Raw genomic sequence first — 13272 nt, 5'->3', positions numbered from 1 at the left:
CCCTTTGCCACAATTGCCCTTAAAATAGTTTTGGCAAGTTTGATGAGATGCGTTAAATAATTTCTTTGCCTCTTGTAGCTATCCATAAAATAGCGCTCCACTTGCGACTTGTTTTCTAGTCGGATTTTTGTTTTAAATTTATAACGAAAGTGCATTTGATGACTTAAGTAAGACGTCATCCATGGAGAGTGTTTTGTGGGAACATATCTTTTCCTTATAGGCGCATGTTTGTCCAAGACTTTTAAGATTATATTTTTTAAATTTTCAGCGGCAATATTTACATCAATTAAATTCTCTATTGCCCCATTCAGGCTCTGTTGAATTTCTCCCACAAAATGATCCGTATTCATCGCTTTATAATTTCTGCAAATTTTTAATACTTTTTTGACTTTAATGCTTGTTTTCTCTCGTACAAATATATTAAGTCATTTTTTAAAAATAATATATGTATTTATAGATATTAAAATTATGATCCATGTTTTTAAAATTTAATAATGAGAGTTAAAAAGACTGGGTACGTCATCGAATAAAATTTGGTACTTTATTACCAAGTCATTAAAAACGGGGGCTTTCGGACCGTGGTCCTTCCTCAGCCAAATCATTACATATATGTATTTATTAGAAAGAGGTCAAGTCAAAAAGCGACTTTTAAAGATAAGTTAACAGTACATTTTTAGGATATCAAACAACAATAACAAACAGAAATGTGTATAAACATAAGTTAAAAATAAACAGCAGTAATATGCATTTAAAAAATAAAAAGTTTAGGAAAAAATGAAGTTCATCGCTAACGCTTTGAAAATACCTAAACCAATATTTGTGTGGAGAGGGGGGGATTAAGTTCATTGAACTGAATATTAGTTTTATAAAAGATTGAATTAAGTTTAAGAGACGTACGTACAGATTCCAACTTTAATATTTGTACCATTCATAAATTATGCTGAGAAGGTGTATTAAAATTAAACGGATTATATAATTTAGATATCAGACATTTAAATATCAATATTAGACCAAACTAATTGTAAATTTGATATATTGTTAAAATTCTTAGGGACGAAAAAATTGGCGCAGTGTGTGCTAGATAAGGCTTATTATCGATAATTCTAACAGCACATTTTTGGAGTATTAACAAACGGTTCATATTTAGTTTGGAGGTATTGCCCCATATTGATATACAAAATGTTAGATGCGGATAGATTAACGAATAATAGAGTTGTAAGCGCGTTTCATATTTTGATTAATTAGATATATTCCATACTCTATTTTACTCGCAACGCTATCTACGTGCTTATTAAATTTTCGGTGCGGATCATACCACACACCTAAATATTTGTAGAGGTCTACTTCAGCTAGATCGGTGTCGTCAAGTCTGACCTGATTATGTCTTAAACGGGATTTATTGATATTAGAAAATATCATGAAAACGGTTTTATCTTTTATCATGATCAGAGATGCCAGTTGCCAAAGTTTATTATCCTTCCAGACATCTTTACCTGATTCGAATCAGTGATGATCCAATCTGTATGGCGTGTCATTTTGAAGAGGAAACCGCCTCATGTGCTTTGTAGGTGCGATTATTCGGGCTTTTTTAAGTCATAAGGTTTGGGGTTGCACAATGGACCACTGGTCGAAGTGCGCGAATGGGCATGTCTTTAGCCCTTCACCCCTTTCATTAATAAAAAAAAAATAATAATCCTTCCAGGGACATTTACATAAGTATTAAAGTCTGTGTTGTTAAAGTAATTTGAATTGGCGTAGTAATTAACTGCTTAAAATCGTATAGTGTCCTGAGTAGTAGCTCTGTCTTTGCTACCTTTGGAGTAGCATTCAAATTACATTTAGTATCACCTAGTAGAATTATTTCTGTGTTTGTCTTTATTAACAGTTCATCGATATCTTGTCTTAACTTCATAGTCAGAGTTTGTATTGAATTATGAGGTGGAATATAGATAACTCCAATGATTAGCCTACTGGAGTTTATGAACCTGACATCTACCCATAAAATCTCCATAGCAGATGAATTATTATCATTTAAGGGCCGAATATTAATTCTTGAAATAGGAAGATCATTTTTAAAATACAAACATACTCCACCTCCACTTTCATTCTTTCGGTTCTCTTGCACTAAATTATAGCCAGGAATATAGCATACAGCATCAGGAATCTCTGGAGAGAGCCATGTTTCAGTAAGTCCCAGTATATCGAAACCATTTTCTTCAAGAATATGTTCAACCTCAGTAATCTTATACTTAATACTTCTAATATTTAAATGTGCAATCTTCATCGGCGCCGCTAGCACCATCTGTTAGGCCTAATTTCTGCACTTAAACTGTTCTTTTCAGTAGTGTATGTGATGAGATTAGAGGGCATGGGAATGCTTGGTTTTTGGAAAGTTACAGAAGAGTAATTGGAATAGTGTAGATATACAGGTGTACCTGAGATATCAAATCATCCTATATTACTGGTAGTCTCATAATAATGCCATGCACAAGCACCCAACAAAAGAGAAATGGATGGAATAAATTTATGTGGTAAGACTTTGTTTTAAACAGTTTGAAAAACCATTTCTCAGCTTACAATACGTAGTTACTATTATGCTCCTCCCCCAACAATGTTTTTTTTTTCAAATAAAGTAATTATATTCAGAATCTACCTAGTTAGAGGGATAATTACTAATTTCCAAGCTTTTGTGATAACTAAGGTTACTCAAAGAACCAAATATTATAATTATGGTAAAAAGCCCATAGAAATGGAGGCTATACTTTCCATTTCATCAATATGACAAATACTAGTTTTTTTAAACACAGTTAACTTTAAATAAAATAACATTGCTGTCTTTTACAATAGCTAGTTTTAAATGCAGTATTTAGTGGGTCTTCAGGATAGTTATTACAACAATTCAAAATCTGGGGGTGTAAGTTTATTATTCTGTGTATTGAAATCAGTGAAGTAGTGGTATTTTGGGAAAATGACATTTCCCTCATTGCACTCGTTTTAGACTAAAATACCTCATAGGTTTGGAATAACCATATCAAAGCATTATTCATAGCTTTTATGCAATTTCTCTTTGTACAGGTAAAAATTAAATTTAATATTTTGGAGTTACCAAAATTAACATATTTCATATACTCGTAACATGTCATTATATCATATAAAAGAACCTTGTGTTAATGAACTTGTATATTAATCTTTTGACTTGGTTTAGGCGTCTCTTAAATCTCCCCAGCACCCAGCGTCAAAAGTGGGACAAACTTTAGTTGGCGCACATGTTTTGTTTTGGTTGTGGCGTACACCGTTAAACTTAATGGTTTTTTTGTTGTATATTTTTTACGGAACTTTTTTAGTGATAATTGCATATTTCAACTTAATTTAAGTCAATTAACCTTTGCAATTCCTAGCAATTACAATGAATTTTTGGAGTACATATGAAGAGTTGGGAATTAAAAATCCAAAACGGAAAGAAAACACTTCTGAATCATCTGGTATGAGTTAGACTTTGACTGCTACAGTGCTAAGGTTTCTAATTAATGAAATTTCTAGATGCAAATGTCTCTAAGGGAAGACAACCTTTTAGGTGATGAGGAAATTGAAAAACTTTTCAATAATGGTCAAACTTTTAAATCTCAACCACTGAAAAGTATATCAAAGTAAGTTTAAACTGACTATAGACTGCTATGATTTGTTAGTACTTTTTATGTTGATCTAATTAAATATATTTTAAAAGCATTCCAAAACCTTTGGCCAATATTTTAAAGATACCAAAAAGGACAAGAGGCCAAAATTTAATACTAAGTCATATGATTGATCGTAAGTATCATAGATATCTAATACTATTCATTATTATTCACCATTACTTCAAATTGAATCATGAAGCCAATGAGTACGATGAAGCTTTTGCTGGAATCTTAATGGTTGTCTAAAATAACAAAATTTTTAGAATTGGATATGATTCTTGGCGTAAAAGGAAATGAATGGTGCAAGACCTTATTGAATTGAAAGGGACGCTGAAACCAATCTTAACAGCGACAGCGGGAGATAGAGTAACTAGTAAAATAAATACTTTACTGACAAATAGGAAGATAATTGAATTTTTTCTAAATTCTTTGAAGCACACTGCAGTAAGTGACATATTTAAATAAATATATTTATGTCAATAACATTGTTATTATTGAAATACAGGGTTTCCAAGATATGGAAATGATGAAACGGCGTTGTACAATAAATTATCTGACAAGAAGGATAATAGAAATTGGTTGCACACAAAGAAAAAATATTCCAATTGGTGTAGAAATAGCAGCATTACAATACACTGTATGTGATCGGTACAATATTGAGGTACATGTAAAGAAAAAAAGAGTGGAAGAAAATTATTGAAAATCTTTTGTACAAAAGATGAAATTCTAATAGAATTTAGTTCTTGGATTGAAGCCCAAGATAGGGATGGTTTATTGCACCCTTCAGTTGAAGCTTTTTTTTCTCAAATTTATAAACTAATTGTAAAATATTTTGGAAAACTTGTGATAGAGAACAGTTTCAAAAGCTAAACAATAAGTCCTAGGTGACCAAGAAATTAATAAATGGAAAGGTATGTGTGATAATTATTTCTATCCCAAATCGCTGAAATATATCTTCCCTTTTGCGTGATATAGATTCCCCTCAAAATCGTAATAACATTGAATAAATTCGTATTTCGTTACTTCTTCGAAATTGAAGTTATTGACAAATTTTACAAACGAGCCAATCAACGCGAAGCATACTTTTATGTCCCGCCTTTTGGGTCAATATGTAGCTTCAGCATCTTGTTTTGATTTCGATGCTAGCAACATCTGTTGAAAAACAGAGCTACTTCACCTAGAGCCGACACTTGCTTTAATGGCTTTAAAAGTCGCTTGATGACTTAGGCCTAAGGTGGTGCCTTGGGTATATAATATTATTATTTGTTTGTATGATAACTTTTAATTGTGTTTTAAGGAAAAGAGTAGCAAAGGAGTGATCTTTTGGAATATAATTCTCTAAAATTGTCAGAATTCCCTGTATCATCAGTTTCATAATAACTTGACTAAGTCTTCAATAACTGCGCTGCAGACATAATTTATTGAGGTTAGTTAATACACTGCAAAGTTCAGTTTTGGTACGAATCATTTGTAGCAGAATCAACAGTTGGTGATTTTCAAAACTCTGTCTGAAAACTGCGGCTTTGAATTGAAAATTAGCATTTATGATAAAAATTATTTACACGTTATTAATTTCTATATTAATCTTGTGCATTTGAAGTTTGGTGCTATTCAACGCAGAAAACCAGTTTGAATCCTCTTAAACTTTAAACTAAATGTCTCTGATGAAAAAATCTTTAAATGTATTAACAATCGAAACAGATTCCATATTGATATTTTCAAAGTTAGCTTCAAGTTAGATTAACCTTTTGTTTTTCGTTTACAGAAGATTTGGTTTTTGTTATTGATATTGAGCTCTAAAACAAAACATCAATTACTATATTATATAAGAGAGTGGGTTCTTAACTTACGAATGAAGAAGCCAAGAAAGATATTCAGATCTTCTGTTTGTGACGTGGGTTTCAAGATGCATTGGTTCAACGTGTTCTTCGTTTACAGTAAATGTTGATGGCGTATCCAAAATTTTTACCATAATCTACAAAAGAAAACAAATACTATTTACTTAAAAGCTGAAGTAATTTCTCTTATATACTTTATGTATTTGCGAATGAACAAGATCAGACTGTTGAGTAGAACAGTTTTGGTCAGCGAAATGCTTCAAACACAAATATGTCTTTGGTTATGTTTTCCATTTCAAATTCATTTCTTGCTTGTTTTAGCCAATTTAGCTCGGGTTTTTTTCCCTTCTAGGAAAAGCTAAAAATATCAGTAGCGGCGCCAGCAACAGGCCGGGGTAGGCCTGGGCATACTTGAAATTTTGATAGGGGCCTCCAAAAGTCGTCTTAAGGGGCCTCCAAATTATTTAATATCAGAAAATTCTGTAATTTGTTTATTATTTTTACCATATTCAATGCGAGTGATTCGCTTAATGACACTGCTGTTTTTATTCCTTTCAAAGGTACGAGTCACTTTCCTTTCACAGTAGTTTATTTTTAGTTTTCATTTTTCGCGAGCGCTACTATATCCAAATTGTATCTTTAATTTTATCTTTACAAATAAATGGTTCTTAAACTTACTTTACTTACATTATTAGTAAAGTTGTAAGTTCTGATGTAAGGGATGTACATGCAAAGTACCGAAGGAATGAATGTAAATTGATAGACTGGAATTCAGTCGTAGAAATAAGTAAATAAGCACTCATTTGTTAAGTGTTATTGGCACACAAAAAAGGAAGAACACACACTCTGTTTTTAGTTATGTTTAAATTCATAATTAATTCTAATTGTTTCGTCGCGTATCCATTTTACCCAAAATTTTCATCACTTGCTTAAAAAAATAATTCACGTGGACGGATTTGAAAAAATTGTGGTGTTGGGGCCTCCAAATGTTTGGCCTACCTCCCCAAAAATCCTGAAATATAACTGCTGACATTTTGAATCGCAGTTCCATTTCATGTACACGCAATGTTTCATTCTTCCCATTTTAAACCACTTCTAAACTCCTTAAATTAAATTAATTAACATAGTCATTAACAGAAATTCATCGAAAGACTCAAATTGCAAGTCAAAAATCACCCATATTTCTTCAAAGGTAGCATCACAAAATTGAGCTCTTTTTATTTTCCATTTCGAGAGACGCCCGATTTTACCGTGGGGAAGGTAGAAGTAGTCCTACTAGTAATCTACTTTCTACCTTTAAAGGCTTAGCATATTAAAAAATCAATTTTCATAATATTTTTTAATAAATAAAATGGTTTACAAAACTTTACCATATAAACAAAAGACAATGTTCTTCATATCAATTAGGATAAAAGCTTTTTTGGAAATGATGTGTTTTTGTATATTAGAATATTCCCATATTAGGACGGCAAACAGTTTAACAAGGTATATTTTGAACCTCACTTCAAAAATTGCTTAGTACAATCCACAAAAACTAGCCCTGGAGAAATTAAACATTTAATTTGATGTCTGACGTGGATTATGATACTGATATATGTTTTAACTTTAATTCCTCTCAGTCACTTTCTTTTGCGTCAGTCCATCAATGCATTGCAAAAGGCTTGACTCAGAACCATTTTAACATTAGTATTAAGAGTCAAAAACACATTAAAGTACTGTTTATTAGAGAAAGGTAACAGCAATAAGTGATTTATATTTAAAGTAACCCAAATTGCACATTAATTTACTGGATACATAAAATTTAATTTGTGTTGAAACTGGAAATAAAATTATGTAACACTTACCTTAAGATTGAAAATGGTTTAAAGTGTCAAAAACTAAACTTAAGTGCAAAAAAATTAATCTTGAGACATATCTAAAATACGTTTTGTAGCCGCTCTTGTTAGCGGTTTATTTGTTGAGGCAACTTTAGTGCCAGTGTTATTATTTATCACATTCTCCTCCGAGTAGTCTGACATTTTTGTACTTGTAATTGATGTGGAATAGCTGTGGCAAGCAGGTACGACGAGAATTAGTGGTTGGATAGAATCAGAAGAGTTATTTGACAAGGCATTTTCTAATGACTCGTTTGCGGGAATAGGCTTGAACTCGTCGGGAAATGCAAACTCAAGTTCGGGATCAAAGTAAACCTCATCATTCTCAGATATTTTTTCTTGTTTAGAAACATCCTTGGCTAATTCATTGATTGGTGTTAATTTACCACAGATACAGCTTGATATAGCTGGAGACTTGGATCTCCAATTCAATTCGTTTTTACAGCGGCTTAGTTCTTGTAAAAGTATATTCATTTTCTGGGAAGTATTTTGAAATTTCTTGTCATAGTCTTCATATCGGGCTTTGAGCTCGTGAATCTGTTTTTGTTGATTTGTCATACGACGTCGTGTGATTTTAAGTTCTTTTTTAAGACCAGCAACCTCCCCATTATTTCTGAAAGTAAAGAATGTAGTTTACTTATTTATTTTGAAAGTGGGGAGATATTTTCACATACCTCTTCACACTGTCTCTGAGGTTTCTCAACTTCTTTTGAACAGATGGAGGAATGACTATAGGAGTGGTATCACAAGTAAGTGGACTTGGAATTGGAGATCCTTTAGTTAATGTTACAGTATTATTTAAATTAAAACTTCTGCAGGCACTGTCTTCCAGTAAGGAATATGACTTTGAAGTTGCTACTATAAAGGGAATATGACATCAGATGGCCTTAAAACAAGGGGTAGTCACCAAAAAACATTTTTTAAAGGCATAATAATTTTTTTTATTCTTAAGTCAAAAATCCAGTAAGTTTTTAAATTTTTTTTTGATTGCATTGCTTTCTCACAAATTTTGTGAGATTTTATATGAATTAGCAATTTCCATATGATTTTTGAGTGACTACCCCCTTTGTTTTAAGCACAAAAAGTAAGAGCTTAGGATTGATGTAATACATACAAGAAAATGATGGCGTGTAATCATAGAAATCGGTGGTTATGTATGTTATTTCTGGTAATGTGGGTTCAATACGCTCCTAAAATACGACCATGTTTAATTTTTTTAATATTCTACCATAAATAGAGATTCTATTGACCTTGAAAAATTCCATACACATGCTTGACAAATCGTAAAGTTCATCAGTAACTTTGTAAGCTCTAATTATGTTAGGAGTGTTTTTAATGTGTTGTATTATTCGGTAGACTTCATCAAGTATCTAAATAATAGTAAGGGTTTATCCAGATTTTTCATAATTATCTCAAAGGACATCATACCTCTCCTGCAAAAAAACAACAGTGCTTTCTTTCTATATGTTTTCCAAATGTCATATGTAGCAATGTAAGCCTCATGTGCATTGTTTCGACAATGTCACTCTCTTGGGCCAATTTGTGTTTTCTTCTTGCCGATTCCCTTCTAGGCATTTGGGCTTTAATCTTTTGAAAACGTTGTTGCATTGATGATCTGACTCTTTGGAATTCTGAGTTCAGAATAGTAGAACCAAGCTCGTTAAAGTAACGAGACACCTGAGATCATTTAAAGTCAATTCATTTTAGATCTCGTATTTGGGATTATGATGGATATTTTCTCCTCTATCACATACCAATCTTATTTTTCCAACATTTTCAAAAGGTAAAAATTTAAAGATTCTTTCCAAGACCTCAGTTGGCATTTGCATTACATGAATTGAATTTGAACTTCCAGGATTTTGAACTTGGTCTTTTAAATGTGATTTGCTAGTTGAGGGTGCATGTATGATATCTTCCAAACTAATAAAGTAAAAGAGCAAATTTTGTACAATTAAAATTTTGGTTGGTTCCCATACACAGTAAATAAAATGACCAGCCTTTGAAATGAGTCGCTATAAATTTCACTAGACTTAAGTTTTTTTCGCTTTTGTCCAGTAATGTTGAAACTGTCTTGGGGTTCTTCTGATCTATGTGAAATTATATTTTTCGCTTCCACAGATGTTGCAGCCTCTTCGAATGAAATTTCACTGAAATCGTTCAAGCTCAAACTGCTATAATAGGGAATTAAGGTTAATAATAATAATAATCAGCTAGGCTAATACCCAAGGCACCACCTTAGGCCCAAGTCATCTAGCGACTTATTATGCCTTTAAACAGGTGGCCACGTTACAATGACTAGGAGGGTGGTAGCAAGCCCTACATGCCACACAAGCCAACAGCTCCCTACACTAACTATTACCGTTAACCTCTACAAGTTTTAATGGAAGGGGAAACCAAAGAACTCGGGGGAAAACCCTTTAAACCAGTGGGGAGAGAACTTGCATACTCAACGCAGAAGGAGTAGTTCTGAGTTTTCAACCAGTGCCACAAGTTGGGATCGATCCCGGCTCCTCTTTCTGCGAGGAGAAAGCGCTAACCGCTCCGCCACCCTACATATCATTATGGTAGACCCAATCTAAATATTTTACTACTTCTTTCTACTAACCTTGGAGTGGAATTACTATTGTCTCCACTAAGTTTAGGCCTTTTTTTCTTTGAACCATAAGATGATTGAGAATCTTCGGAGCTTTGAGACTCTCTTCTCAAAGCTTTGCATTTCCTTGTAAGTCCCATTTTGAAAAATGACTTTGCAAAATTTTCAATAAATTTAAAATAATTAAAATATTAAAGAATAAACAGTCACTAAACTTTGGAAGTTCGGAACCAAGAAACTGTGATGCCGGTCGATAAAATGTAATTTTCTTTTCCGACCCTGGAAATTTTGCTTTTTCGACTAAAATTTCCCTAGTTTTCCAAAACACTAAAAACCATAGAAATCGGATAACAAACTAGAACGCTTAATCAAATGTATGGCAGACCACCGATTAGATTCTTGGCTAAGACGACAGTAACACCATAGACTAAGAAACCTTTCTTAGTCTATGGTAACACCATCTACGCCGCGCGCACGAAGCTTATTTTATCTACTGATCAGGTCTACTTTGTGAATAACGTAGGTACTGATGCAAATAACCATTTACAGGTATTGTTGATTCATTAGTGGTTTTTTTCCATTTTCTTTAACGGTTTTATCAAAGCGAGAGAAGGCTGCAACCTGGGATTAATTAATCCAAGCTGCAACTATCCAGAATGTGGTTTTCGGATTCATATTTTTCGAAAGGTAAATACAGCAGTTCATTGTTATTTTACGAGATGATAGATTATCTTTTGAATAATTGTTGTAACTTATGTTTATTATTAAAAAAAATAGTTTACTGTATTTAGGGCTAGTTAGGAAGGCTTAGGTTCTATGAACAGGCCCGTCTTAAGACCCTTTGGGGCCCTGGGCTATATTATTTCTTAAGACCTTTGCGATCCCCAACAGTAAGCCTTTGTTTGTCCGTTGTCTAAATTCACCTACAATATAATCAAACCAAAACTTTTAATTTCAAAAGTATAAAGTAGGCTTACTGAATATAAGACGTAACTAAAAGACACATAATATTAAATGAGCATAAATAATGTTTAACCAACTAATCCCTTATCCCTAGAGTAGAGGCTGTATGGCTGGCCTTTCCAGGGCCTTAAAACTGGCTGGGGCGAGGGGTCCGTCACTTCGAGGAATCTCGTACGGACCTTGATTCCGTGATTCCGAATCTCAAGAATCTAATCAGGAATTTCTAGAATATTCGAATCTTCGGAATCTTGGAATCCTACTCGAATCGATGAATTACATACGAATCACGGAATCTCGTGCGAATCACGGAATCAAAGATTAATAACGGAATCTAAAATTGATTTAAGGAATCACAGTCATAAGCCTCGGTCACACTTACAGCAACTGTCGGCTCTATCATTGCCATCTGTATTATGAAAAGGCCCCTGTTACTAGAGATGTCCATGAATCTATGTTATTCTTCGAAAAAAAATGACTTGAGTGGAGACCGCGGTGCCATGGATTAAATAATTTTGTAAGGTTATTTAATCCATGGCGGTGCCATCTATTAAAGAAAAATAAAGTTAAATTTTAACGTCCACTTTGGATTTAATGATGTGATCCACGTGGACCGCGTTTCTCTCCCACCCCCGGCGAAAGGCGCCAGGGGCAGCGTTGCGATTCTGGTTGCTAGGTCTCTTCCGATGGTACAGGATGTGTCGGGATGGAAGTGCTGGCTCTTAAGATCCGCTTTACCACTGGCTGGATTACGCTTTTTAACATCTATGACTCGGGTGGTAGCCTCCAGACAATTTTTCGACGATCTTCTCCTAGGAGTTGACACACCAGCTATTATCCTAGGCGCTTTCAACGCCCACAACACACTCTGGGGTAGTAGTCATACGGATCAGCATGGCCGCCTCATCCAGAGTTGGCTAGAAGCTCAGGACCGTCTGGTCCTCCTCAACATTGGAGACGCCACCCGCCGCCCAACTCGGGGCCCAGAGGCTGCCCAGGATCTGACTTTCGTAAGCTCCACATTGGCTCACTCCCTCCCGTGGACAGTCTTTAACCGAGGAACAAATACAAGTCCTACGGCAAGTGGTATGCATTGGCACTATCCAGCGGTGGACTGGAAACGTTTTAGAATCCTTTTGAATGACACACTGGGGGACGCTCCGTTATCCGGATACTCTGCAGAAATTTTTTTCCCCGCCAGACGGCCCTGGCTACGATTCCTATCAAAAAGGGTGGATGGCGCTCGTCTCCTCGTCAGCCTCCATGGTGGGATGAACGCTGTTCTAACAAGGCCAAAGAAGTCCGTCAGACCCGCCGCAGGGCCCAGCAGTCTGTTGAAATAGCTCAGCAGTCGGGCATCCTGTTGGACCAGGTTGCTTACATAAGGGAGAAGGCTGTCTATAAATGACTGATTAGTGACACGAAGCGTGCTAGTTGGAGGGCCTATTGCCACCGGCTACATGCACACACGCCCCTGCCTCAAGGTTGGAGCTAGGTTAGGTGGTTCAAATCAGGGATCCAACCCAGGAAGCTCCTTACGCTCCATAATGGGGCTGAAATACTCACTGACCAGAAAAAGGTTGTGGAGTGTTTGGCATCCTCAGCTGGCGCTGACATACATCCCCCGCCAATGGCCCATTCTCGGCAGAGGAGCTATATGCGGTCATCTCCGGGCTACGCAATACGGCTCTGGGCGTGGACCACATTGCTAACCTTATTATCAAAAATACTACTCTGGCGTTCCGTACAGCCTGTGAGAGGCGGGCATCATGCCGTCGAGGGGGAAGCAAGCCATTCTCCATCCAATCTTAAAGCCGGGCAAGTCCCAGACTTCTGCTGATTTATACAGAGATTTATCTCTCATCCTGAACCTGGGAAATCTTTATGAGAATCTGGTACTGGGCCGTCTGGTTTGGTTCCTGGAGAAAAATCATGTTATCCCCCAAGACCGATCGGGTTTCCGGAAGGGTCGGCGGGCGACGGATAATGCTTTCCGATTGACTACGGCGGCACAGTGTGCCCTAGGAAACAACCAATTTTGTCCTGGATCTATAAGACTCCTTTGGCGGTGTTCATCACCAAGCGCTCTTCTATTAGCTCCAACGTTGCGGCCTCGAAGGAAACCTTCTCAGCTGGGTGGAAAGCTTTTTAACAGATCTTACCTCCCAAGTGCGAGTCAACGGAGGGATATCGGCACCTTTTACGGTTAAGCAGGGCGTCCCTCAGGGCAGCTCGGTAAGTCCCCACCTCTTCAGAAACATGCTGGATGGGAATCCCTTGCTATGTCCCAGGGCGGTCGATCAAGGTGAACACGCAGATGATATCGTCGCCTG

At 35.7% G+C, this 13272-nt stretch overlaps 1 protein-coding gene across 1 annotated transcript; it reads right to left on the bottom strand.

The window, feature by feature from the left end:
* Positions 1–6321: 6321 nt before the first annotated feature.
* dmpd (F-box protein dampened) lies at positions 6322–10219 on the bottom strand. The gene is made up of 8 exons (XM_090163464.1): positions 9992–10219; positions 9384–9557; positions 9141–9306; positions 8815–9063; positions 8637–8756; positions 8501–8576; positions 8061–8244; positions 6322–7999 (listed from the first exon to the last, which is right to left on the bottom strand). Exons 1-8 carry the CDS (start codon positions 10117–10119, stop codon positions 7411–7413), a joined length of 1686 nt encoding a protein of 561 aa, XP_090019590.1. The 5' UTR covers positions 10120–10219; the 3' UTR covers positions 6322–7410.
* Positions 10220–13272: the final 3053 nt, after the last annotated feature.

This window comes from Leiobunum rupestre, chromosome 11 (genome assembly GCF_980474605.1).
Source record: "Leiobunum rupestre chromosome 11, qqLeiRupe1.1.hap1, whole genome shotgun sequence".
Lineage (NCBI taxonomy): Eukaryota > Metazoa > Arthropoda > Arachnida > Opiliones > Sclerosomatidae > Leiobunum > Leiobunum rupestre.
The sequence above is the reverse complement of the archived record's forward strand: the minus strand, read 5'-3'. Positions and strand labels throughout refer to the sequence as shown.